Genomic DNA, 26,513 nt, shown 5'->3' with positions numbered 1-26,513 from the left:
CTTGAGGGCACTAAGAAGTTACCTGACCAGTCTCACCCAGCCAGGATATGTCTGAGGTGGAATTTGAAACCACAATATCCCGACTCCAAGGCTCCCTCAACTCATGACCCCTTTCTGTGTCTGAATGCTAGAAAGGAAGTGCTACTGGAGTTCAGAGAAGAGAAAGATCAGATCTGGTCAGAGGAGTAAGGGTAAGGGGGAGAGACAACGAGGAAGGCTACAAGAGGAAAGTGGTGTTTGTGTCAGGGTCGGATTTTGATGGTTTGTTCCTATTGGCAAAAACTCCAGATTTTCTGTTGTCACATCGAGGTTATGCCAAAATATTACTTTAAACAAAGAAACATAAAGTAGGTTTCACAAATTAATCCAATAATTAAAAACAATAAAAATTCTAAGATATGTCTGTATTTTCAAGTCATAAACTCCTATATAGACCTCTACCTACCTCCTTCCCCAACCTATTCTATATGTTGACAATCTGTGCAATAGGTGAGAGCAGTGTTGAAAGAACCATCTGGTAAAACTCCCTAAATAGGCCTCCAGATGGTTATGTATTAAGTTGAATATCTTGCTATAGTGGAACATGTTATAATGAAGCTCTGGGGTGTTTTTTGAACTTGATATGTTTCCTTGCAAATTCTCTCTTAAATTAACAAGTTGGTTTTTATTATAATGCCCACAGTTCTCAAGGATTTCTAAAAACAATCCAGTCTATCTCAAGATTAACCCCATTGTATCTTAGGTATACCAAGTTAATTACATGTATAAGGATTATATCACCATAACTATCTTTCATTATTTTATAGATGTTCATATATAAACCAGCTCAGCTAGGTGGTACAGTGGATAAAGTAACTGGCCTGAGTTTCAGGGATACCTGAGTTCAAATCTGGCCTCAGACATTTACTAACTGTGTGACTCTGGGCAAGTCACTTAACCCTGTTTGCCTCAGTTTCCTCATCTGTAAAATGAACTGGAGAAGAAAATGGCAAACCACTCCAGTATCTTTGCCAAGAAAACCCCAAATGGGGTCACTAAGAGTCAAATACTGAAATGACTGAAAAACAACAAAATATATAAACCAGTTTTCACTATTCCTTACTTTTCTTCTCTTAGGATCTTTTAGGTCACAGATTCTCATAGATTTTCTGCTTTATTATTCCCTTTCCTTAATTATCTCTTGGGCTTTGGTCTCCGCTTTCTTTCCAATGTCTATAAGAAGTAAGCAAACAAATCTAAGAGTCATAATTTATTATCAGAACCGTTATTTATAATATAGAAATAACCTGAGAATTTTTTTCTTTCATTTTAAACCTGAAAATCTGCATCTCATTTACATTACCTGTCTAGAACAATGAAAATGTTATCCCAACATACATTGCACATATATATATGTGTGTGTGTGTATATATATATATTGTACTTCATATTATGTCTTTGACTTGAGCAGAAGCCAAATGTAAAGCCTCAATAATTTTAATCAGAAATGATCTTGTAGGTGGATAGAGTGCTGGACTTAGAAATCTCAAATGCCAAACCTGTGTGACTATGGATGGTTTCCTCATCTCTAAAATGGATTATAATAATAGCCCCTCTATCTCACAGGGTTGTTATGAAGATCAAATAAAGTAACTTATATACAGCACTTTATAAACCTTAAAGTGTTATATAATTTCAAGCTATTTTGAATCTAATAAAGTTTATTGTGCCTCAGTCTAGATCAGAGATGACAGGATGAAGAGCTGGAAAGAACCTTAGAATGCCGATCTATTCATTTTACATATGAAGAAACTAGAATCTAGAAAGGTTTAAATTAACTGTCCAAATAAGCAGCAGATTTAGAATTTGAACCCAAATTTTCTGATTCTAAATACTGTATCATAGCTATCCAGAAAGCAAAGGGTTTAGTTCCCTTCAGCGAGGATCTGTATCATCTATCTGTATCAAATGGACTTCATTCATTGCCGAAGCTACCGGCATCTCATTCATCCAACAAAAAATACTTTGTAAAAACAGCTTCTTATAAGGGAACAAGTCACAGAAATCTAGTTACTTTTATTCGATAACTGTGATTGAAACCACATTGGATGAACTGCTTTAAAACCTTATTAAATGTTTAAATTATTATTTTAAAATATTGTGTCCTGATCAATATATAAAGTTTTTTAAAAACTAAAGTTTTCTTCAATTTGTATTTGATCCAGTGGGCGATGTAGTCAGTAGCTGTAACTTCATTTGAAATTGCATTAGAAGTAATTATTTTATACAAATTTCTTTTGTGTGTGTGTGTGTGTTTGTGTGTGGCAATTGGGGTTAAGTGACTTGCCCAGGGTCACACAGCTAATAAGTGTCAAATGTCTGAGGCTGGATTTGAACTCAGGTCCTCCTGAATCCAGGGCCAGTGCTCTATCCACTGCACCACCTAGCCGCCAATTTTATACAAATTTCAAGGAATACAGCTAGACTTTTAATAACGAAATTTCCTCTTTTTCTCCTCTTCCTTTCTTCATCCTCTTCTTCCTCTTCCTCCTCCTCCTCCTCTTCCTTCTCTTCCTTTTCCTTCTTTTCCTCCTCCTACTCCTTTTACTCCTCCTCCTTCCTCTCTTTCTGAAAATTCTCCCTTCCAATTCAAAAGAAAGCAGATATCCATGTGTAACAATATTAAATACTCAGTCTCTTGTGTTTGGAGAAAAAATAAAGGCTAAGAATGGAGAAAAGGCTAATCAAACTCATCTTATCAGTTCAGAACAGTTAGAAAAGGATATTTTCTATAGAAATGGAAAGCTGTTGTCACATGATGGTTTTGAAACACAGGAACTTTTGACTCCCTACTAAGCTGAAATTCTACAGCTCCTTTAAAACCTATAGGTTTTCCCCTTGTTCACCAATTCTAAATTAATAGAATTATGGTAACTTGCAATAAAGTGGTCTGCTTAAGTTTTATGAATGAGAATAAGGAATGGAGTACCATACTAGCAAAAAGTGAGAAAAGTACTAAATTTTGTCAGTGTTTTCTTCAAAGAGTTGTTACAGAGCTTTGAGCTCAGTTGCTTTAATAAAGAATAACATCGTTTATTACTTTTTGAAGGAAGATGGTGCTAATTTTTCTCTCAGATAAGTTTATGCACATTACCCTAATTCAAGTACCATCACCACTTAGTGGCAGTTTGTCCCCATTGTAAGCAAGAGTCTAGAAAGAAAAAATAAAACAGGTCGAGTCCTGAATTTGAATGACTGAAGCTACAAAACAATGCTTCATCATAAAATACCAATCTCTAACAAAGAAAGGTAGAGTTAAAAAACTTATACAACAAATCATATGATAAATTTATTCAATAAAAACCACCAGTGGGTTCCTATCAGCCCCTTAAATTTGGTCCAATAGAAAGGGCTTTTCTCCCTACCCCTAAGTCTTCTGGAAGACTTCTTCTTCTTCACTATTTCATTTTGTTTATGTTAAAACAGAGGCTTTTTCAAATTCAACACTTAGTCAAATCCCTTGGCTGGCCTCACTTGATATGGCAAGCTTATGCTATAGTCTCTTAACATGTACATAAATAACCACTTTATGAACCAGGCACAAAATGAAATGCAAGTTATTTGAAAGCTAAGGACATAAGAGCCTAAATTTCCTATACAGGAATTTGCCAGCTTACTCTAGAAATAATTCCCTTGACCCATGGTAGCCAAAATAGAAAAGTACTGCCTTCACATTTTTAATTTCATTCCAATGACTGTGAAAGTTAACGATTCTTAGAGCATAAAAGAATCTGAAAATATTGTTTCACGACTATGTACTTCCTACTCATTACAACAATCATAATAACCTGATAGAGAATACTTTTGAAACCATAAATTTATCAGTGCATAGAAAACACATGTTGTCTCCACTTGGGAATACATTAAAAATATTAATAAAATTGCTCTGGAGTTTATACTGCTACAATTTATAGCAGTCACTTCACAATTGCTAGTATACTAGTAGTGTACCTTGACTCAAATATTAGTGTATTAAAGATCTAGTGTATGTTTTGTAGAAGAAAAAGATATTAACTTCTAAAATAATAGCTAACTTAAGCCTTGTATTTTTCATTGCTGGTACTTGTCTGGAATATCATGTTACAAGTTCTTCAAGAGAAAGGGATTTTTTGGCTGGCTTACTGTACAAAGCACAAACTAGCCAAAAGGTATTAAATGTAATTGAATTTTTAAAATAACAATTCACAAAGAAATTAACAAGTGAAAATTATATCTACCCAAATTCCCCGAATGTTGAATTTAAACAGAGGCACACACATACTCTCTAAAGTTCTAGGGCGTCTTTGTTTTGAATATAATTTCCCAAGCTGTACCCTTCTTCCAGAAGGGATTGACCACAAGGGTTCAAGATTTATAAGGGCTTTATAAGTCTCTGAGGCTGCTCAGGGATAGAGAGCAGCCTTAAGATTTCCAAAGGAAGTAAGTGATACTACTCTGGGTTTCTTTTCAACATCTCAAAGCACTTCCCAGACTTATAGGCAGGGTTGTTAAACAGTGGAATGGGTCTGGAATAATTTAAGTATGACCATATCTAAAGGTGGAGAGCTAAGCATTGGAGCTTATTAAGGGCTCATCCTGTGCAATTATTTCTAGTAGTCTCTGATTCTAGGCAAATATATACAACAAGCTACCCAGGCAACATGGAGTCCTTTTCTAAAGCTGAGACCCAGTGAGGCAAGGAGACTTGCCAAAGTGCTTTCAGCATGTTTCTGAGTAAGCCAGGCACTGGACCTAAGTCTATTCATTCTTGGTCTTTGTTCTAACCACCAGACCACACTTCTGTTTTATAATGATGATGATAATACCTTCCATTTGTAGAATGCTTTATGGTTTTTGAAGAGCTTTTATATACTTTCAGAAGGAATAGGTAATTGTCTTGACTCTGAGGTTTAGAAGAGTTCACCTTAGAAGAAGAGGTCATGGAATCATGGATTTTAGAGTTGGAAAGTGTCTTAGATGACATTAAATCCAAGAGCTACCTGAAGAAAGAAAAAAAAAAGAGGGGAGCAGCTGGGTGGCTCAGTGGATAGAGTGCTAGGCCTAGAGTCAGGAAGGCCCCTGAGTTCAAATCTTGTGTCAGGCACCCACTAGTTGTGTGACTCTGGGCAAGTCATTTAACCCTGTTTGCCTCAGTTTTCTCATCTGTAAAGTGAACTGGAGAAGGAAATGGCAAACTACTCCAGGATCTTTGCCAAGAAAATCCCAAATGAAGTCATGGGAGAGTCAGACATGACTGAAAAAAGTATTAAACAAACAAACAAAAACAACTTAAAAAAAAAACTTCCTCACCAATTACTCACAAGGGGCACTCTGCCTTATGCAATTCAGAGGGGATGGACCTGGTACCCGTACCCAACCACTGATAAGGAACTGATTGATCACTCTCCAAAAGCAGTGCCTGGACATTAAGCTATTAATTCTACACATCTAAAGTATATTCCCTTTAGTAGGGGTTAAATGAATAAATTCATAATATATTGCTGCTCTCTGTATTGAAGGAAAAAAAGCTGTCTTCCTTTCAGTCTTGTAGATCTCAGTGTAGGTGGAGATAACAGCTTTTGTTTGTGTTGGTGGAGAATAGCCTATTTCAATGTTGAGTAATCCATTCCTCAATTTGTCCATGGCAATCTGTTGATCCAAAACTATTTCTCCAAATATTAGGTAAGATCCCACTCTTCAAAAGAGTCACACAGTTCAGAGAAACAAAAACAACTTTTAAAATATGAGCATGTAAACATACAAAAATATGTGATTAAAAAAATGTGATTTCATTGATAGCCTCCAGTGAAGGTCTGCTTCAGCCAATTCAGATGACAAATTTCCCTGCAGTTTATAGTTTCAGAGAGTTGCCTGGGGTATCTGAAAAGCTAAATGACTTACCCAGCCTCACACAGTGTGTCTGAGAGGTGGGATTTGAACCTATATCTTCTTAATTTTAAAACCAGTTCTCTGTCTAGTACTATAAATATATTAATATCTAACTCGTGATGCTGATCAGTCATGTCTGACTCTTTGTGACCATACTGTCCATGGGTTATCTTGGTAAAGATACTAGAGTGGTTTGCCATTTTCTTTCCAGTGGATTAAAAGCAAACAGAGGTTAAGTGACTTGCGCTGGGTCACACAGCCAGTAAGTGCCTGAAACCAGACTTAGACTCAAGTCTTTTTGACTCCCAAGTCCAGACTGACTCTCCAGAGTCAGGGTGACCAAGTCTCTGATCTTATATATCTAAATAAAAGTCCATACTACAGGTGGATCTGTTTTTCTATGTTAGATAGCTATATTTATTATATGGGGGTGTTGTTTCCTGTTAGTCCTTGATTTTCAAAGAGGACTGATGATATCACGTCTTGATTTTTGTGTAAATTGGATTTAAGCAAGCCAGTCACACCGTCAACCTGTCAGCTTCATCCTCTCTTCCAGAGTCACTGGAGTCTAGTGGCGAGAAAATGTCAGGATGATTTGTGATGGCCTGATGCAGTGGATGACATTGGTGACTTTGATGTCTGACCAAGCTCTAATCACCCCATAGCACCTGATTTATCTACTTTCATGGCAGTTGGAACAAACGGTTCTCATCCATCCATTCCAATGGGAGAAGTCCTCACATGTTTTGGGGTAGACACTCCACTAACTCACCAACAAGTTGGAGGCCTGTCAGTTATCCTCAATCTGGTTTAGCCCATCTTTTCAAGTTTAGCCCAAGACAGTTTTACTGGAGTATGGCCACTGTGCATGCTACTTGGAGCCACAGATGAGAGTTGAGTGACAGGTGAAGACCAAAGGTGGATGAGAAACCCTAAAAAGGACTCAGCAATCCCTCATACTAGAGGTATTAGTCTTCCATGAACACCCAACATACCCCATCTATATTACATAAGCAAAACAACTAGACAGGTAATTCCTATTGTATTCTATCCACCACCCCTCTACTATCAAATTTCTTAAAATTCTTATAATGTCAGACTTAGAATCACTCTTATCCATCTAATCCCAAACCACAGTTTTGTAGATGAGGCAAGTGAGGCCCACAGAGGCTATGACAAGCAGTAAACAACAGAGCTGGGATATAAATCTAGGTCTCTTGACTTGTGTTTATTTTGTAATGTGTCTTCTCTCTTCATTTGATCATCCCATTCTGTTCTTTATTTCCTGTTCTTTTCCAGCACATATAAATATTATAATTCCAAACCCTCCAAATCCAACTTTTCCAATACCAACTAGGTCTAATAATCCCTATTTGTGCTAGAGTGAATCAAAGAAAACAAAAATAAGGCTGTTCAGACAGTAGTAAATTTGCGTCTTATTATTTTACAACTCTTGTAGTGCTGGACAAAGACTGGCCACACAGTAGGTACTTATTAAATACTTGTTGAGTCAAATTCTCTGATCGTTTTTTTTTTTAAAGTGAGGCAATTGGAGTTAAGTGACTTGCCCAGGGTCACACAGCTAGTAAGTGTTAAGTGTCTGAGGCTGGATCACTTTCAAAGGAATCTTTTTTGGGGGGGGGTAGGCAATTGGGGTTAAGTGACTTGCCCAGGATCACTCAGCTAGGAAGTGTCTGAGGCCGGATTTGAACCCAGGTCCTCCTGAATCCAGGGCCGGTGCTTTATCCACTGTGCCACCTAGCTGCCCCTTTTAGAGGAATCTTAACACAGTATAATGATAAGTTTTGGATATTAGATGTTTTAATCATTATAATAGCATATATTTCTATATTGCTTTAGAATTCACAAAGTATGCTCACACACATTACTTCAGTGGTCCATAAGTAATTGGTATGAATGTGTTTTGTAAATTCTAAGGCTATATATGTCATAATCTCATAACTTGTGTGAGATAGATAGATCAAAATATTATCTTTATTTTAATCTCTCTGGGCCTCAATTTCCTTTCTTCACATGTAAAAAATTTTTAAATGATTAAATTAGGTGATTCCCTAAATTATTTCCAATTGAGTTATTCAACCATGCTGACCAGATTCGGTACAAATTCATGTCATATAATTTCAACTGGGCACTCCCTGTCATATGACAATCCTTTTATGCTTTTGGGATTGACCATTCATATTCTTTGCAGCAGTGGTTTCAAACTTCTTATCTCCTCAAGCCTCCTAACCCTTCTCTCTTGAAAGAAGGAATTTCTTAGTTCTCTCTTTTGGGGAAGGAAGGAAGGAAGGAAGGAAGGAAGGAAGGAAGGAAGGAAGGAAGGAAGGAAGGAAGGAAGGAAGGAAGGAAGGAAGGAAGGAAGGAAGGAAGGAAGGAAGGAAAGAAAGGAGGGAGGGACATTTGAACTCGCTCTGCTCTACACACTCTGTGCTCCTTCTGGTCCTTCCCTCACCCGCACCAAAACCTTCACATCTCCAATTTGCTTCATCTTTGCTACAGTCTCTAACCAAGAAATGGCTCTTCTTGCCAAGGCATGATGCCATGGAAAGCACGCTGAATTTTGAGTCAGATAACCTACAACTGAATCCCACCTTTGTCATTTGTTGCTTCTGTGAATTTGGATATACAACTTAACCTTTCTGGGCCTTGATCTTCCAAGCATTAAAAAGACCAGGGTGAACTAGGTCACTATTAAGACCTCTTCTAGCTCTAAATCTAAACTTACTTATGCATTTGACTATATTCCCTCCTATCATTACCTAAGGGAATGTGCCCCTTCGATCATCCTCTATAACGTCTTTGATCTCTTCTTATCTATTAATTTATCCTCAATTATTTGCAAATGTACAAAATCAATCAACCAACATCATTTACTTGCAAGTTTCTCCCAAACTTAAAAAAAATTCATTTAACCATGCCAGATTCTCAAGCTGTTAAACTATACCCCCCTTTTCAGTCAAATTACATTGTGGGAGAAACGCTAGCTATATGCTTGCCTTCCTCACCTCTAACTTCACAAATCCTTGCAATCTTTCTATTAACTCTAATATTTCACCGAACCTTTCTTCAAGATAACTAGAGATTCCTTAATTGTTAAATAAAAAGGTCTTTTCTCAGCCCTCTCCTCCCAACTCCGTTTTCTCCTCAGTTCTACCTTCCTGATTTTTCTTCGTCAAACTCCTTTGCTTGATGATCTCTATCCATCACTTACCCGCTAACCCTGGCTAACTTCGAGACTGATTCTATGCTGGGCCCTCTTTTCATTTGTGTGTGTGTGTGTGTGTGTGTGTGTGTATAAAACTGTCTATCATCTATCTATCACACCCTTGAAATGTTTCTGTTTTGTTTTGTTTTTTGTTGGGCAATGAGGGTTAAGTGACTTGCCCAGTGTCACACAGCTAGTAAGTGTCAAGTGTCTGAGGTTGGATTGGAACTCAGGTCCTCCTGAATCCAGGACCAGTCCTTCATTCACTGCGCCAACTAGCTGCCCCTTGCCATTTCTTTTTTGTTTTGTTTTAGAAATGTTTCTGTTTTAATCATCATTCTCTTATCCCTTCCAGAAAGTCACATATTAAATAAACAGAAGAATTATTTATTAATGCAAATAATCAGTGTCCATTTCATTAATATTTGTGTGCATATATGTATTTGTGTACATATAAACAAATATATGATATGTAAATTTGGGGCATAGCAGGAATATCAATGGTCAACTGTAGTTAGAAAGGTATAATCTTGGGGCAGCTAGGTGGCGCAGTGGATAAAGCACGGGCCCTGGAGTCAGGAGTACCTGAGTTCAAATCTGGCCTCAGACACTTAACACTTACTAGCTGTGTGACCTTGGGCAAGTCACTTAACCCCAATTGCCTCACTAAAAAAAAGAAGAAAGGTATAATCTTAATTTAAATATATATACATATATAATCTCCAGATTCCTGAATTTCTTTTCTCTTTCTCTACCACAGGTAATCATTTGCCTAAGTTTCCATCACTCTTTAAAAAAACTTTTAAAAAAACCCTTCACAATACACAACCATACACTCAAGCTATCATCCTATCCCTCCTCTCCCTTACTCACAAACTCCCTCCTAATCTCTGCCTTAGCAAAACTCTCTCTTCCTTTGAGATTAAGTCTAGGCTCCACCTTCTGCCATGAAGCCTTTCCTGATCCCAACATTTTCTAGTTCCCTTCCTCTGAAACTACGTGGAATTTAACTACTTTGTACATATTTTTATTTCTTAATTTTACATTTCTATTGTGCACTTTTATATGTATTTGTCTCCTCCAACACAATGTAAGTTCATTGTAAGCAGAGGTTGTTCCATTCTTTATACCTGTGTTTCCAGTTCCTGGCATGGTGCTTGGCACATGTTGTTGACATTCAACTGAACATCAGTCATGTCCAACTCTTCATGACTCCATAAACAAGAGGATGTCAATGCTATCCATAGGGTTTCTTGGCAAAGATACTGGAGTGGTTGGCCATGTCCTTCTCCAGCTTATTTTACAGATGAGGAAACTGATGCAAACAAGGTGAAGTGACTTGTCCAGAGTCATACACCTAGTAAGTGTCTGAGGCCAGTTTTGAACTCAGGAAGATGAGTCTTCCTGACTCCAGACCCAGTACTCCATCCACTATGGCACCACCTAGTAGCCCTCTAAAAACATTTGCCCTAGAGCTACGGGGCTTCCCATGGGAAACATGTCATTCCACTGGAATATGGAAGCAGGCATAGGGAGCCAGTATGGTGAGAAAAGCATGGGACTTAGAATCTAGGAATGCTCTACGATAATTGGCTCTATGACCCCAGGGTTTCTCACTTCACCTCACTGGGCACCTACTTAATCATGTGTAAACAACCAAAATCGATCATTTCTATCTTAAGTTCTCTTTCAGTTGTAATATTTTATGCTTCTGTGCATCAATCCCAAAATTCATCCTATACAGCTTTGCCAAATTTATATGACTAAGCACATGGCAAGGACCCCAAAATACTGGTTTCACCATATGTGAATCTGAAGGATCCAAGTTTCAGTTCCAGTCCTAGCAATCCGGAGCTTTTCTGCCAGAAGCCTATGAAGTTAGAGTGAATGAGCCACTGGAAAGGATAAATAAGTTATATGACTGCGCCATTTCTAGACAGTTTGGAGGGAATGGAGATTGGGGAGTGACTTATGCATCAGGCAAAAATCTTACCTTTCCCCTAGATATGTCACTGGTATCGGAAGTCAGTGGGTCTTTTAGCTTTTAAAGGCTGGGTAGCTACTTGAATAGTTTGGAAGGGGTGTTGGATCAAATCCCAGAAGCATATATAGCACTTAGGAAAAGTATATTCTGGATAGAGTCAGTATAACTTTTAATAAATCAAACCCATAAATGTATCTATTTTGGTTGACTTACAATAAGGTGAAAGCAGCAATTTACGGTCCCTAATTTATTCTTATGGCAGCTTTCATCAAACATACACAAGCACTATTTCAGGAAAAGCCCACCTGCCTCTATTCTCTCTGGAACCTCTGTCAGTGGATAAAGGTATATAAACGAAGTACAAAGAGGGGAGAAAGAGAAGCATCTCTTCTCCTTCCTAAGAAGAATTCTTCCACCTGTGTTCTTGTTCATCTCTCTGCTGCATCATTCAGGACCTTGCTCCCTTCCTTATTCCCTCTCTAAGCTTCTGGCTCTTCCTGTTCACTGGCGCATTTCCACTTACAAATACACTCAGATTTCCCCTATCTTAAAATGACCTCCCCTTGACTGCTGTCTCTTTCTTACCACCTTCCCACTTCCTTTTATTGCTAAACTTTTTAAGTAAATGATTTTTATTGGGATTCTCAGCCAACAGCAAGAGTTAACTTGCCCTGCAAACACTATGGAAACCAGCAGAGAGCAGTGGAGCCCAACTAACTGGAACACACAGAGAGATTAGCCCAGATGGTCCAGGAAGTGTGGAAATCATAGAGGAAGCAAAGCATTTCAGAAGGCAGGCTTCATTATTTGGCAGTAGAGCAATCAATCAATAAGCACTTACTAAGCACCTACTATGTGCCAGGCACCCAAGTAAGTGCTGGCGATACAAAGAAAGGTGAAAAGTAGTCCTTGCTCTCAAGGAGCTCATTGTCTAATGGGAAAGACAACCTGCAAACAGCTCTGTACCAACAAAAAAAACCCAAACCCCCAAAACTATGTACCCCAAAAAAGTTTGTATGAGAAACTGGAGATAATCAACAGAGAGCAGGCACTAGCATTAATGGGGATCAGGAAAGGCTTCTTGTAAGTGGCTTTGTATCACACAGACTCAGAGACTTAGAGGTAGATGGACCTCAGAGGTTGTCTAGTTCACATTCCTTTTACAGATGAAGAAGTGAGGTGGTGAAGAGTGGCGGTGGGGTTCAATGATTTGCCCCAGGTCACAGAGGGAGCAAGTGGCAGAACAGGGATTTGAACACAGTTCTTCAGACCCTGTGTCCAGTGGACCACACTACTTTCTCCCTTTCTGATAAGGAAGACAAGTATAACCAAATACCAGAGTCAAAAGTCAATGTAATTGTAAACTTGGAACCAAAAAGATAATGAGTTGAAGTAGACAGTTCAAAGGGGGCTGAGGGTATATGGATGAGAAGCATGGGTCAAGTTAGGCAGAGCTGGTGAATGAGGGTCACAGAAACATCAAATATTAGAGCTGGAAGGGACTTTAAAGTTTGCCTAATCAGCCTCATCACTTTATGCTTTTGGAAACTGAGTCTCAGTGACGTGAAATGAGCCAGGGAGAACCAGAACTAGAACCCAGGTCTAAACACACACACACACACACACACACACACACACACACACACACACACACACACACACACACACACACACACCCTCCCCACATGTTGCTCAAAGTTCTTTTCTACTACATGCATTCTATTCAATAAAAATGCAGATTTAATTGTCTCCTTTGAAAGGTTCAGGTGGTTTGTGGGCTTCCTTCAGACAGAGCACACTGGTCCCACCCACTCCAAGTATCAAGGGTATCATAGCTGGAATCTCTTCAGCTGCCTCTACTTCCTCATCATGCATTCCCTTTTTAACCCTTTGCATTCTGATTCCCATTTCAGCTCCCTTTTCCTCTCCCTCTCCCTCCCTCTTCTTTCTCTCTCTGTCTCTCTCCTCTAATCAAATCCAGTGATGCTTGCTAATCTTTGTCTTCTTCATTGTCTCTGAAATAATTAGCAATGCCAATCATCCCCCTCCATTACATACATGTCTGAAACATTAACCTTATGAAAATAAATCCACAGAGCATGAAATTATATTTGTCTCTCTTCAAAATTTCTTTTTAATGTTTTTATAGGATTTGAAAAAATGCCTAGTTAAGAATTCATAAAAACTTGAGTCAATTCTTAATATTTTGCAAATATAATCTAATTTTTAATTCAGAGATTTAAAAAGTTTACATATACACATTCTAGAGTTATTTTTAAGGACTTTCATTTTCTAATATACTAAAAAAAAGTTGGAAAAGCAATCTTGTTAATTTCTCTCTGGCAAACCTTGAGTGTATTCTGTTCCAATAAATGGGTCACTCATAGTATTTTAATAGGAAATTAATTCCAATGGATAGAACCCAAGAAGAAGACTCAGGAAACTTGGGTTCTAATCCCGAATTCCCAACTAACACCATCATCTACTTTGGCAGGTCAATTCAGTATTCTGTACCTCAATTTCATCATAGCATTGCTTGCTTCCTGGGGATGCTGTAAAAGGACAGACAAATGCCACAGGGTATTGGATTCAGATCTCATTTAAATACATATCATTACCTCATGGTTCACTATCCCCACCTCAGAAGTTCTCCATTCCAATACATCCTATGCAATAATGCCAAAGTAATAATCTTAATATGCTGCTCCTCTGCTCCAACCCTTTCATTGGCTCCACACTTACCTATTGAATAAAGTCCAAATCCCTTAGTCTGTCACTCAAGGTCACCCGAAACATACTATAAATGTAGCTTTATTTTACCTGGTTTTTTATCAGTAAAATGTGGGAAGGGAGAATAATCATTGTAACACTAATTTTATTATTTTGGTATGAGGAAAGTGCTTTGTTAACTATTGTTCTTCAGTCATTTCAGTCATGTCCAACTCTTCATGACCCCATTTGGGATTTTCTTGGCAGAGATACTGGAGTAGTTTGCCATTTCCTTCTCCAGCTCATTTTATAGATGAGGAAACTGAGGCAAGGTGGGTTAAGTGACTTGCCCAGGGTTATACATCTAATAAATACCTGAGGCTGGATTTGAACTCAGGTTCTCCTGACTCCAGACCCACCACTCTATTCACTGTGCCACCTACCTGCCCTCACAACCTAGTATGGGGATAAATTTCCATCTTTTACAGGTAAGGACACACAGGTTGAGATTCTAAATCATTGCCCATCCAAATAGACCTTGAAAGAAACTTGAGCTCAAGTCTTCCTGATTCCAAGTGTAACACTATGCCTCACTCTCAGCTTTTATATTTAATTTTTTGTTTTAGTTATGTAGGTAATATCTTTTTCTCTCTACTAGACTAGAAAACTCCTAAGTCTTTCCATTTTGTAGCACCCAGCACAGTGTCTTGCACACAGTAGACACTAAATGACTATCTGTTGAATTACATCATAATTACACATACCTTCAGATGGGCCTGACACACTGGATTTTATATGGTTATAATCCTTGGTTTTGTACTATATGCTAATGTGCTTCCAAGATACTGCTGTTATATGTGCAAGAAACTTCATTCCTGGTACTGACCTTCCATTCAAGCATCTCCTCAGAGAGTAGGATGCTCCTCCACCACAGGTCCGGGAACAATCACTCCAAGCACCCCAGGCATCCCAACCACCATCTTTATCTTCATCTGACCGTGTGATTCTTGATGTCTACAAATAGGGCAAAGAAAAAAAAGTACAAGGAATATAATGTAAGATTTCTGTAAATGTGTTCAAGTCTTCTGGGTCCTCCCCGCCCTTCCCATCTTTTCCTCTGGGTATCCAAAGGAAGTGAAACATCTTTGAAATGTTTAACTTTAAAAATTATTATTTTCTCATGAGAGCATGACGGCAGAGAATAACTATCAAAACCTTGGGGCGTTCTAGCGATGAGTAGTATAGTTTGAATAAGGTCAAATTATTTTCACTTAGAACATATCTCTGAGGAAAAGAAGAAAAAAAGAGGTGTTATAGGTGCATCTCATTTAACAGAAGAAATATGTTCCTCGGAGCTTTTTGTAAAATGGATTTTAATAAGGGACATCGTAAAACTTTGCTACCTAGTGATTTACATTGTCATTTCAAACATATAGTCCCCAGGGAGAAAACACTAGACCCAAACAAAACATAGTAACACTTCATTTTTCCATCTCCACAAGGGATGGAAATTCCACATGAATTAATTTTCCAGACAACTGAAGTTTACCCCTTTAAACTCCAAGATGTGTTTCAATTTAATTATTTCAGATGGAATTGGGAAGGGGGGAGTAAAGGCAGTGGAAAGAGTTGGAGGTTCAGAGGGTCTGGTTCAAGATCTGGTTCTGTACTTTACTAGCTGTGTGACCATAGATAAGTCACTTAGGCTCTGTGCATTTCAGTTTCCCCAAATGTCAGAACTAGATGACTTTGAGTTCTCTGCCAATTCTAATCTGTGATCTATGTCCTCTCTCAAATGAAGTACTTTCTGCCTTCCTGGTGTAGATGTTAGGGACAGAGGGATAGGCAATAGAGGGATGGGGCTAGACTGTGGTTTCAGCAATAAGGAAGAAATGTAGAGTGAGAAACTAATGCTACCAATGCAGGCTGTGCAATTTATAGTCATAAGAGAACTGTATAGATAAGAGGTGTCAAACTCATTACCTGCAGGCCAGAAGCAGTCCTCAAAACTCCAGATTTTGGCCCAAACTAGATTAAAATGTAATTGAGAAGTGTTTAATAATAACATAAATAATGTTGAATTGTGGGTTCCTAAGTAGCACATGAAGACATGAGTTCAACTTCAGCCTTACTACCTTAGACCTACTACTTACACTTACTACCTGTGTGACCCCGGACAAGTTATTTAATCCTGTTTGCCTCAGTTCTCTCATCTATAAAATGAGCTGGAAGAGGAAATGACAAACCACTGCAGTATCTTTGTCAAGAAAACCCCAAATGGGCTCACAAAGAATTGGCCTTGTCTGTCAAGTTTTTCTGGACCACTCAATATCACTATCAAGGCACCATAATAGGCCCTGAGAAAATCATATTAGTATAAGACAAACCCACCTCCCTCCACCCCCCTGCCCCTGACCAAAGAATTTGCAATCTAGTTGGAGAGAAAAGACAGACACAAGAAGTTAGTAGTTCAAGAGAAGTAAGAAAACAAAAGGCCAAACCTTTGCCAAATGAATTATGTACACAGAGATGTTACAGATGTTCAGCAGATGATGGCAGAGATATGACTATAAGAGTTCAGAGGAGAGAAACAAAATTTAAGGCAATAAGAAATGTTTAATACAATAGAATGGGTCTAGAGAGGGTGACTAGGATGGTGAAAAAGCTAGAATCCTTAGCAGATTGACCAAAGGACCTGGAGATGTTCAGCTTCAAGAAAAGAAAACTAAAGGAAGACAAAATAGGATCTTCGGATGTTTGTATTGTTGTCATCCTGAAGGGGAAAGGGAGGAAAGCAGGCTGAGCTGCTCCCTAACTGGGGTGATGGTGGGGTGGGGATGGGGTTAAGAAAGGAGGGTGTGTTCACTTTAGAACTCTGGAGAGTTTGAGAGGAATAGGGGTAAAAAAGAGGTCATAGGATTTGGATCATTGTTGATCTTCAAGAAAGAAGTTTGTAAGTGGTTTGTGGCCGCCAGACAAATATATAACCAGGGCCTGCATCACACCTTTTACAATTTCCAAGGTAAACTAAAACTAAAGGTAAAACTAAACAAGGTAAACTAAAAATAGATGACACAATCAAAATCCATTTTCTACCAAAACAAAATATAGAAACTCTATTAGAAATAAGCATTTCAGTCTTGTGCCTAAACAGTGACATATGCTAAATGGGTTTTGTTGAATTCCACATTGGAGTTCTTTCTTCGAATGGTTAAGCCCATTTTCTGCTTGGGTCCACTCGACACAGCTGTCTCCCTTCCTGGAGGCAGCAGAGGTGAGCATGAGTTGATCCCAGCTGTAGTTCATCTAAGGGCAGGGACTAGCCCACACACTCAGTCTCAAAAGGCCACAGGTGTGCCCACTCACTGAGCCAGACAAATCATAACTGTCTAGGCTCAGGTCCTTCCTTTGACCGGCACATTACCCCAGTTTTGCTGACCCTTATTTTCACCTTGGACTAATGATTCTCCCTTTTCTCAGATCCTATTTATAGATTTATAGATTGGGAAGGACCTAAAAGGTTATTTATTTCAGCCCCCTCACCTTATGCAAATTTATTTTATTTGTTGTTGTTGTTTTGCTTTTTTTTTGTTTGACCTTATGTAAAATTTAAAGAAAATTTAAGTGATTTGCCCTAACAATCACACAACAACAGAGACAAGACTGCATTAAGGCAAGACCAGCTCCCCTAAGCTAACTTCACCATAACAACCTGAATGGTCTTTTGCCTCTGGCCCTACCTAGGCAAGTCACTCTCTCTACCTACTTCTTTGCCTCTGCTCCTTTGTGAATTCAGATTGTCTCATGACTGACCTCCTTTTCCTTTCTGGTTTTAGTACCCGCAGAACTAGGGCCCATAACATCTCTGTCAGAGTAATGCAAAGTTTCTGGTCTCCCTAAGTTTCTGGCCCTATCTTCTTCAAGTGGGGCTGGGAGAAGAGAAAATTTGATACCCGTGGTTGCCATGCATTCGACTTATGCCATAGAATCATCGGTAATAAATAACAACAATAGTAATTATAATACAATGTTATATGGACTATATTATCAAATCACGTTATAATTATAATTTGTTAGAACTATTATATTTATTATAGCTAATATGATGTTAATATTAATTATAATCATTTTTAATGCTTTAATATTTACAAAGCATTTTACATGTATTTTCTCATTCAGTTCTTCCCCAAACCCTTCAAGGGCAGCTAGGTGGCACACTGGAAACAGTACCAGGCCTGGAGTCAAGAAGACTCATCCTTGTGAGTTCAAATCCAACCTCAGACACTTACTAGCTGTGTGACCCTGGACAAGTCACTTAAACACTGTTTGCATCAGTTTCCTCATCAGCAAAATGAGCTGGGGAAGAAAATGGCAAGCCATTCCAGTATCTGTGCCAAGAAAACACCAAATAGGTTCACAAAGAGTTGGACATGACTGAATTACAACAAAAGCCTGTGAAGTAGGTTCTACAATTATTCCCAAGAACTGAGGTTGAGAGGTTAAGGGATTTGCCATGAGTCACACAGTTAGATAAGGGTCTGAGGTGGGATTCAAACCCAGGGTCTTCCTCACTCTCAAGTTCAACATGTTTTCAACTATACCACCTACAGGAAGAAGGAAACTAGGATCATTCAATCTCTTCATTTCGTAAATGAGAAACTGTGGAACAATAAAATTAACTGGCTTAGCCCAAGGCCTGTTTCCTTTCAAGGCTATACATATAAAACATTTTGTTTATATTTTTTAAAATAAGACATCTGAATAGGGGTTAATTCTCTAAATTAATATTGAATAAATAAATGAAAATGTTGAATGAAATAAATGAAAATTGTTTCTGTTTAGTCCTAAAATTAAATTCAAGGGGCTGCAGAGACTATTTAAACTTACTTTTGGTAAGTCAATGTGGCTTCATGCAAAGTTATGAGGCAATCTTGACTCAACACTCATTGCTAATAGTTAAGTAGTTTATTAATTTGTATGTCACCACCAAGAAAGCAGATTTCAACCCACCCACACCTGCCCATCCCGTGCTACTCTTTTACATGTCCTTCCATCAGTCCATCACTGGAGGTACACCCTGGATGCTAGGAACATCCTCCTTGATTTTTCTTGATTTCATAAGAATGTGGAATATGCTGGCTGTCTATTAGTTATCCTTTGCTCTTGTCACACAAAGAGCTAATCATTGTTTTCAATCACACACATCTTTGATGACATCCTCAATGATTGTTCTTTGTTAGATGTTGCTTTTTGCTCACACCTACCATGAGCAATTCTAACTTTCAGTTTCCTAATCCCAAAATGCAAACAAACCCAGACCACCCTTCATGTGTGAATTTCTCCTTGCTGCGCACCTTCAACTTCCTGTCTAATTCAAATTTACCAATCTGATTTGTAATGTGAAAACTGACAGCCTACAAACCAAAGCTCTCCCCCATATATTACCAGCATCTCTTTTCAAACAGCTCAGTTCTATGGGATCGAGCCAGGACTATCTGTACCAGATTAGGGAGAAGTAATGAACACCAGACATAACCTGGAGGTGTCAGGTCCAGATAGTGCCTTTCATATGGTCTTCAATCCTCCTCTTCCAATGATGGCCTCACGATCATCTGCTTACATTCTCCAATTGATAAAGTTACAGATGTATCCTGCCCCTCTGGATATTCAATTGTATCTTTATCTTTCAGGTACTCATAGTCCCCAAGAAATCCTCTGTTCCCTTGCTCCTGTTCTCATATTCCCTCCTCCCGAGGTATCTCAAATTAAGTATTTTCTCTTGTTTTTGGCTAAATTAATTTTTAATAAAGGACTGTTGCTTTTTAGCATTAATGGCTGGTTTGCTTCCTCTGTGGAAATCTTTAAGTGCTCCCCCGCAAGAAAAAAGCTGTAACAGACTGATGCATGTATACTGTATATTTTTAGGATTATTGTCAAGAATTTTATTTTCATTATATAGTTCAACTTTTACTAGATCTGTATATGCATTACTGAGTTAATAGTTCCCCTTATTTTCCACGTACTTGGCAGTTGTGCTTCAGCTGGATTGGTATGTTCATTACTGAGCAAAGAATTCCTTAAAGTCTATGTGCTAATTCTTTTGGAAGAAGGCAGAGAGCAATCTGCACCAGTGAGAGAGAATTTTAGTGGAGAGAATTCCTGGTATGGAAACTCTTTTCACCAATCTAGATCTATAACTCATCTGTCACTTATAGTCTTAGAGATTTGGCTGGGACACAGACATTAAGTAACCTGCCTGTGGTCACAATGTTTAACTCCAGTCTTCCTGACTCCAAGCCTTACCAACTCTATCCATTATACCACATGTTTCTCTATGGGCTGACAACCTGTAGAGGACATCTCTTTCTACAACAAAACTGTATAATTATTTTGTAGGCAGGATTTACCTTTATAGATACATTCTTACCAAGGCCAACAACAATTTGGGAGTGATCAGACTTGGCTAGTGGAAATTAGACTCTTCTAGCTGATGTGTAACAAAAGAGAATTAGATTTAAGAAGCAGGTGACCTATCTATATCAGTTGTTATCATTATCATCAATCCTGGATAAATAAGTCAATAATCTTGGCTTAATTATGTCATTTAACCTTTTCACAAGTTAGTTTCCTTACCTGTAAAATAAATTGCTCAACTCTGGAATACCGGATTATAAAGAATTTAAAAATCAAAATCACACCTTTCTTATTTATCTTATTTACTTATAACTGACTCCCAATAATTGAAGAATTGCTCATTTAGGAGGTGTAAAACCAGTCATTTGAAAGCAACAAATAGTTGTTTTATATGGACATAGGATGTATATTATCACACAGGAATTTCTATGTTGTTGCTGTTGTTCAGTCATGTCTGACTCTTTATGACCCTATTTGGGATTTTCTTGGCAAAGATACTGAAGTGATTTGCCATTCTTTCTCCAGCTCATTTGACAGATGAGGAACTGAGGTAAACAGGGTTAAGTAATTTGCCCAGAGTCACACAGCTAGTAAGTGTCTGAGGCTAGAATTGAACTCAGGAAGATGAGTCTTCCTGATTCTAAGCCCAGCACTAGGACAATCTAGCAAATGTATGTTTGACCAAAAGACCATTTTACAGAAAACTCAAAAAAGGCAAGCACTCACAGGGAAGTCAGAAGAAGCAATACAAGGTCACTTGCAAGGTCATTCTCTGAAGAACTTTAGAATTGATAGTAAGACATGGGAGATACCGGCACAGGACCACCCAGCCTTGCATCAAAGAAAGCACTGTGCTTTAAAAGCAAAGAAGAAATGCAGTCAGTCAAAAGAACAAAAACCACATGATTTGTGCAAATTTAGAGATATCTCCATTCCAAATGTTCACATGGACTATTTGTGCCCAACCTGTGAAGAGCCTTCTGAGCTGGTATTGGACTGACTGGCTCAACTATCATCAGACACACTGTGCCTTGACCCTACCATAGTGATGTAATTTTGGTCCCCTTTGAGAATGAAGGACAGGGGGCGGAGCCAAGATGGCAGAGAGGAAGCAGTGAGCTGCCTGAGCTCTCCTTCTGTTCCCTCAAAACAAACATTAAATCAAGCCTCTGGACGGATTCTGAAACTACAGAACCTGCAAAGAGACAGAGAGACACAGTCCTCCAACCAGAGATAATTTAGAAGACTTCAGGAAAAGGTCGGTCTGACTCGAGCAAAAGGGAGGCCCAGCGCAGGGCAGCAACCCAGCTCCGAGGGGGTCGGGGCAAGTCAGCAGGAGCTGCGGGCCACAGCCGAACAACTGAGGCCCCTGGAACCTGGTTCAAAAATCTGGTGGCCAAGAAGGACAGTGGAAAAACCTACCTGCACCGGCCAAGAGGGCCACAAACGGCTCAGGCGGGAACAGATGCCGGGGTCTGGCGCCTGGCTGGCCGAGCACAATCAGACAGGAAGTGCAGGGCGGGGGATCTCCACACACCATAAAGGCCTCAGAGTAAAAACCCGGTCACACAGCACCTATACCCCTGCACAAGAAGCCCAAAACAGGGACTCTGGTGCCCCCAGAGCAGACCTCAACTTTAAAAAATAAATAAATAAATAAGCTGCAATAATGAGTAAGAAGCAAAAAAGAGCCCTCTCCATTGAGAGCTTCTGTATCAATAGGGAAGAAGCCAACACAAACTCAGATGAGGACAATAGCCTCAAATTGCCTACATCTGAAGCCTCACGAGGGAAGGTGAATTGGTCTCAAGAACAAAAAGCCTTCCTGGAAGAGCTCAAAAAGGATTTTAAAAATCAATTGCAAGAGGTAGAAGAAAAAATGGGGAGAGAAATGAAAGCAAAACAAAAAAACTATGAAAAAAGAATCAGCAGCTTGGAAAAGGAAGCACATAATTTCACTGAAGAAAACAAAGCCTTAAAAAATTCATTTGGCCAAATGGAAAAAAAGGTGCATAATCTCACTGAAGAAAACAATACCTTAAAAAATTAATCTGGTCAAATGGGAAAAAAGGTGCATAATCTCATTGAAGAAAACACTGCCTTAAAAAATTCACTTGACCAAATGGAAAAAAAGGTGCATAATCTCACTGAAGAAAACAATGCCTTAAAAATTAAAGTGGGACAGTTGGAAGATAAGGAATCCATGAGACACCAGGAATCAGTCAAGCAGAATCAAAAAAATGAAAAAATAGAAGAAAATGTGAAATACCTCATTGGAGAATGAAGGACAACAACCTACCATATACATAGGAAACACTACCTACAATTTGAACTCCTGGCAAGAAATACTGTTCTAAATCTAGGCTGATAGTGGATAGTAATTCACCTTAATAATGCATTTATAATACCCAAGGATTGGGTATTTATTATATGAGAGCATGAATTCAAACATTTACTGAGTGCTTACTAAGTGCAATGAATGTGCTGTGCTTAGAGTTGGGGGAAATACCAATATAAATAAGACACAGTTCTTGGACTCCAGAAGCTTTGTATCTAGAAAGAGTGATAAGACTTATGAAGATAAGTGTTGTAATACAAATGAGAAATTAGTAAGTACACAATGGGAATACCAAGTGTTCTGGAATCAGAAGAAGAAAAGAAGTCTGGATTTAGTTGGGGATAAAGGAATCAAAGGAAACTTCATAAGGCAGGTGAGTTTCAAGGGCTGTATAGAAAGTCCACAGGCAGTGATGATGAGAGGACCCTTCACAGAGGCAACAAGTGTGGTGATGGAAAAGGGGAGGGGCAATTTAGGGAGTGGTGAGTAACCCATCAAGCACATGAGCAGAAAGAGTGGAAGACAAAAGTTGGATAAGATGTTTTCTTGGTCAATTCTATAAGTTTTCTAGAACCTCTTTATCTGAGTCTGTCCTAGCAATTTTCACAGTCACTAAATTCAATCCTTTTAAAAAATCCTAAAATCTCTCTGTAGGTTAATTTTCCACATTCATTCCAAAGTAAATATAATGAGGATACTAAATAATATTAGAACAGGTTTGTACTAGTTGTTCTGGAGGTTAGCAGGGATATCCCTGTCTGAATCTCATTTACTGATCCATATCACCTTTGACCTGGACTAAAAAAGAACAAACAATTTCCTAAGCTTAAATTCAGGTCTTCTTTCCATCTAAGGAAAGGAAATTGGTTTCTCTTTCTATTATAAGAGCACAAGCTGTACTGGAAATGAAAATCCTCCTTTGCACTAATGGTAAAGTGCGACCCACAATCGAGAACACAGTCAAGAAGGAACAAAAAACATGGTATTTTAGTCAAAATACATCAAAAGGGATGGTCAAAAAAGGGGGGGGGGGCGGGCATTGGACTGGATATCAAGATATGTGGGACCTACAACTTGACCTGCTAATTATCAGTCACTATGGTCAAGATTCCCCAACTCAGGCCAAGTTGGGGGGGATGGAGCAAGCATGAAAGGTAGCTCTCCTTATATAAATGAGCATCTTTATCCTTCCCTTTTGCTTTCTTGCATCATATTATTTTTATTGTACCTATGAGAATTACCTTCTAGGTCTAAACACATATTAATACGGTTCTGCTGTAGCAGAGATTTTCAAGGTCAGGGTAGCAGAAGGGGCTTTTCTTGGATGCTGAGCAGTTAGGCTTCAATTTTCACTAGTATCATTCTGGGTAGGAAAGAAGTGGCATAAACACTAAGGAGATTGGACCTTGAACCAGGAGACCTGGGGTTTCAGTCTCAGAAGTGACACTTCATGGCTGACTGAGCAAATGGTTTTTCTTTTTAGGTCCTTGTTTCCTCTGCTTCAGAACAATGAGGTTCAATAGATAATCTTCAAATTCCCTTCTGACTCTGACATTGTATGACCATTTCTTTAAAACCCAGCTTAACCCTTTCTCCCCTTAGCCCAAGAATAGTGGCATAAAAAAAAGAAAGGAAAAAAGAAAAGATAATTCAATGAAGTTCCATAAAACAACCATACTAGATTAAATCATGGCTGGATAAAAGCCAGATGCATTAAAATGAACAAAAAGAATGTCTACAAGCTTGCAGCTTCACCATTTACAGACTTAGCTAGTTCATTGTTGATATTAGATATGAACTCAGCAGCTACAAAGCCCCAAAGTTATTCATCTACTTTGTTAACACCTTTGATTAATCAAAGATCAAGCTAAAATTAAAATTGATTACACTCTTTATCAAAATACTAACTGGATAGTTGAATTTTCTCATGGGGTTGGGGGGGACAAAGTTGTATGGGGATTAGATGATCTAAGTAGTATCTTCTTAAGGAGAAACTTATGGTTCTTCCAAGTATAAAAGGAAAAGCTTATTGATAAGAAGGGCAATTATAGGAATAATTAAATGTTGAAGGAAGCTGTGCATCTCCTTCCTTAGAATGTCTCCATTAGGGGACACAACCAACTGTCTCCTATTCTTTGAAGCTAGAATCTGAACCAGTTGTGTGCTTGAGGACTCATTTGGCTGACTTTTGAAGAATGGAGGCCATGCTAATGGAATTCTGCCAGTAGCAGTAAGAGCCCATTCCTCCACCCCCAGGCCCCACCCCAAATCCCTGCATTTAGATGTCGTTTTAGCCAGGGTGCTTGGATTTTCTGGAACTGTATTGGTTCGTAGATTTAACTGCTTCAACATTTTAATAATAACACCATAATAAAAACAGCTTTTAAAAACTGGCTGCGCAGGGGCATCAGAATTGTAAATTAAACCAACCAAACCATGGAAATTGGAATTAGTAAACCAGGGGGCCTAAATTGAGATTTTTCCAACATGTACTCTGGGATAGTTCATGGAATAAAAATAAAATTGCATTAGCAACATTTGCCTTGGACTGTGGCTTGTCTGGGGCCAGATGTCTGGTGAGCTTCACCTTCCCAAATGACACTTACCCTGAAATCAGAGGAGGCTCTAGCTGATGGATATGTATGGAACCAGCATAAACCTCAAATGGAGAGTGAATCTGATGAGGAAAATAGGTACAAAAGGCTGATGACAGAGCATGCCCCCTTGGTAAAAACAGAAAGAATTCCTAGCAATGGGAAATATGACACTCCATTAATATCCTGGCTTGTCAAGTCACCTGCATGCCCCCAAATTCCACAAACACATCGGGCTTTATACAGTCCTATGTTGTTTCAAGAGTTCTTTAACAATTTTGTGCAGGTGATACTGTCATTGTGGCAATCAATCAACAAGCATTTATTAATCACTTACTATGTGCCAGGCAACAATCCTAAACTCTGGGGATACAAGAAAATTGTAAAAAAAATAAAAACAACACCCCAAACCAAAACAATCCTTGCCCTCAAGAAGCCTGCATTCTAATGAGGAAGACAACCCGTGGAAATCAGTACCCACAAGAAAGATACAGAGTAGAAGGAAGGTAACTTTAGAGGCAGGAAATGGCATGAGCAGAAGAGGTAGGGACAGAAAACACATCATGGAGGTGGTGGTGCTTAAGCTGAGTCTTAAAGGATAAGTTTCTAAGAGTTAAAAGGAAGGTGTTTCCGGCGTGGAGAACAACCAGTGCTAAGGTACAGAGAGGTAAGAGACAGAGAGACATGTGAGGGACAGCAAAGGAGGAGAGTGTGGCATCATCATAGAGTAGCCTATAAGAAGAATGGAAAAGGAAAGTGCAGTCTGGTTGTGAAGATTAAATGCCAAACAAAAGACTTTCCATTTGATCCTAGAAGTAGCAGGGAGAACTTAGAGTTTACTGAGCAGAGTGGTGACAGGATCAGGCTCTCCCTGGGAAGATCACTTTGACTGCTGAGAGGAGGATCGATTTGAGTGCAGAGAGACTTGAAGCTAGGAGACAGTAGAGGGGCTGGGAGGAGATGATGGGGTAGAAGGCCAGGACAGGGTGAATGAAGCATTTCAAATGTGCTCAGAATCTGAAATAAATGAAGCATCTTGCACGCTTGTGATGAACTGGATGGAATGTTTCCTTTTATTTGGCCCAGAGGGGGTCAGAGCTGAAGCCAATTTCCCTGCTATGAAACACCAAAAGGGAATGGGGATCTCATCACTTCAGAAGCTCCCCCTATACAAACACATACACATAATGGAACTCATGACCCATACATGCTTGCTCATCCTGTGGGGCTCTGGCCCCAAGTTTATCACAGGGAATCTACTACCCACCATATGACAAGGAAAACGGGCAGGGGAAATCAGCAGGTACTATGTGTTCACTCCCCATGCTCTATAGAGATCTT

The 26,513-nt window shown here is 38.9% G+C and overlaps 1 protein-coding gene across 1 annotated transcript in view; it reads right to left on the bottom strand.

Annotated features, from left to right (window-relative positions):
* The window catches only part of ADAMTSL3 (ADAMTS like 3), a 584,778-nt gene that overhangs the window by 309,892 nt on the left and 248,373 nt on the right, over nt 1–26,513 (bottom strand). The window contains exon 4 of the mRNA XM_043989606.1: nt 14,713–14,840. Coding sequence (XP_043845541.1) covers nt 14,713–14,840 — 128 coding nt within the window. The remainder of the gene's footprint in view (nt 1–14,712; nt 14,841–26,513) is intronic.

The sequence above is a fragment of the Dromiciops gliroides genome, chromosome 2 (genome assembly GCF_019393635.1).
Source record: "Dromiciops gliroides isolate mDroGli1 chromosome 2, mDroGli1.pri, whole genome shotgun sequence".
NCBI lineage: Eukaryota > Metazoa > Chordata > Mammalia > Microbiotheria > Microbiotheriidae > Dromiciops > Dromiciops gliroides.
Note: the sequence above shows the minus strand (reverse complement) of the source record. Positions and strands in the feature narration are given on the sequence as shown.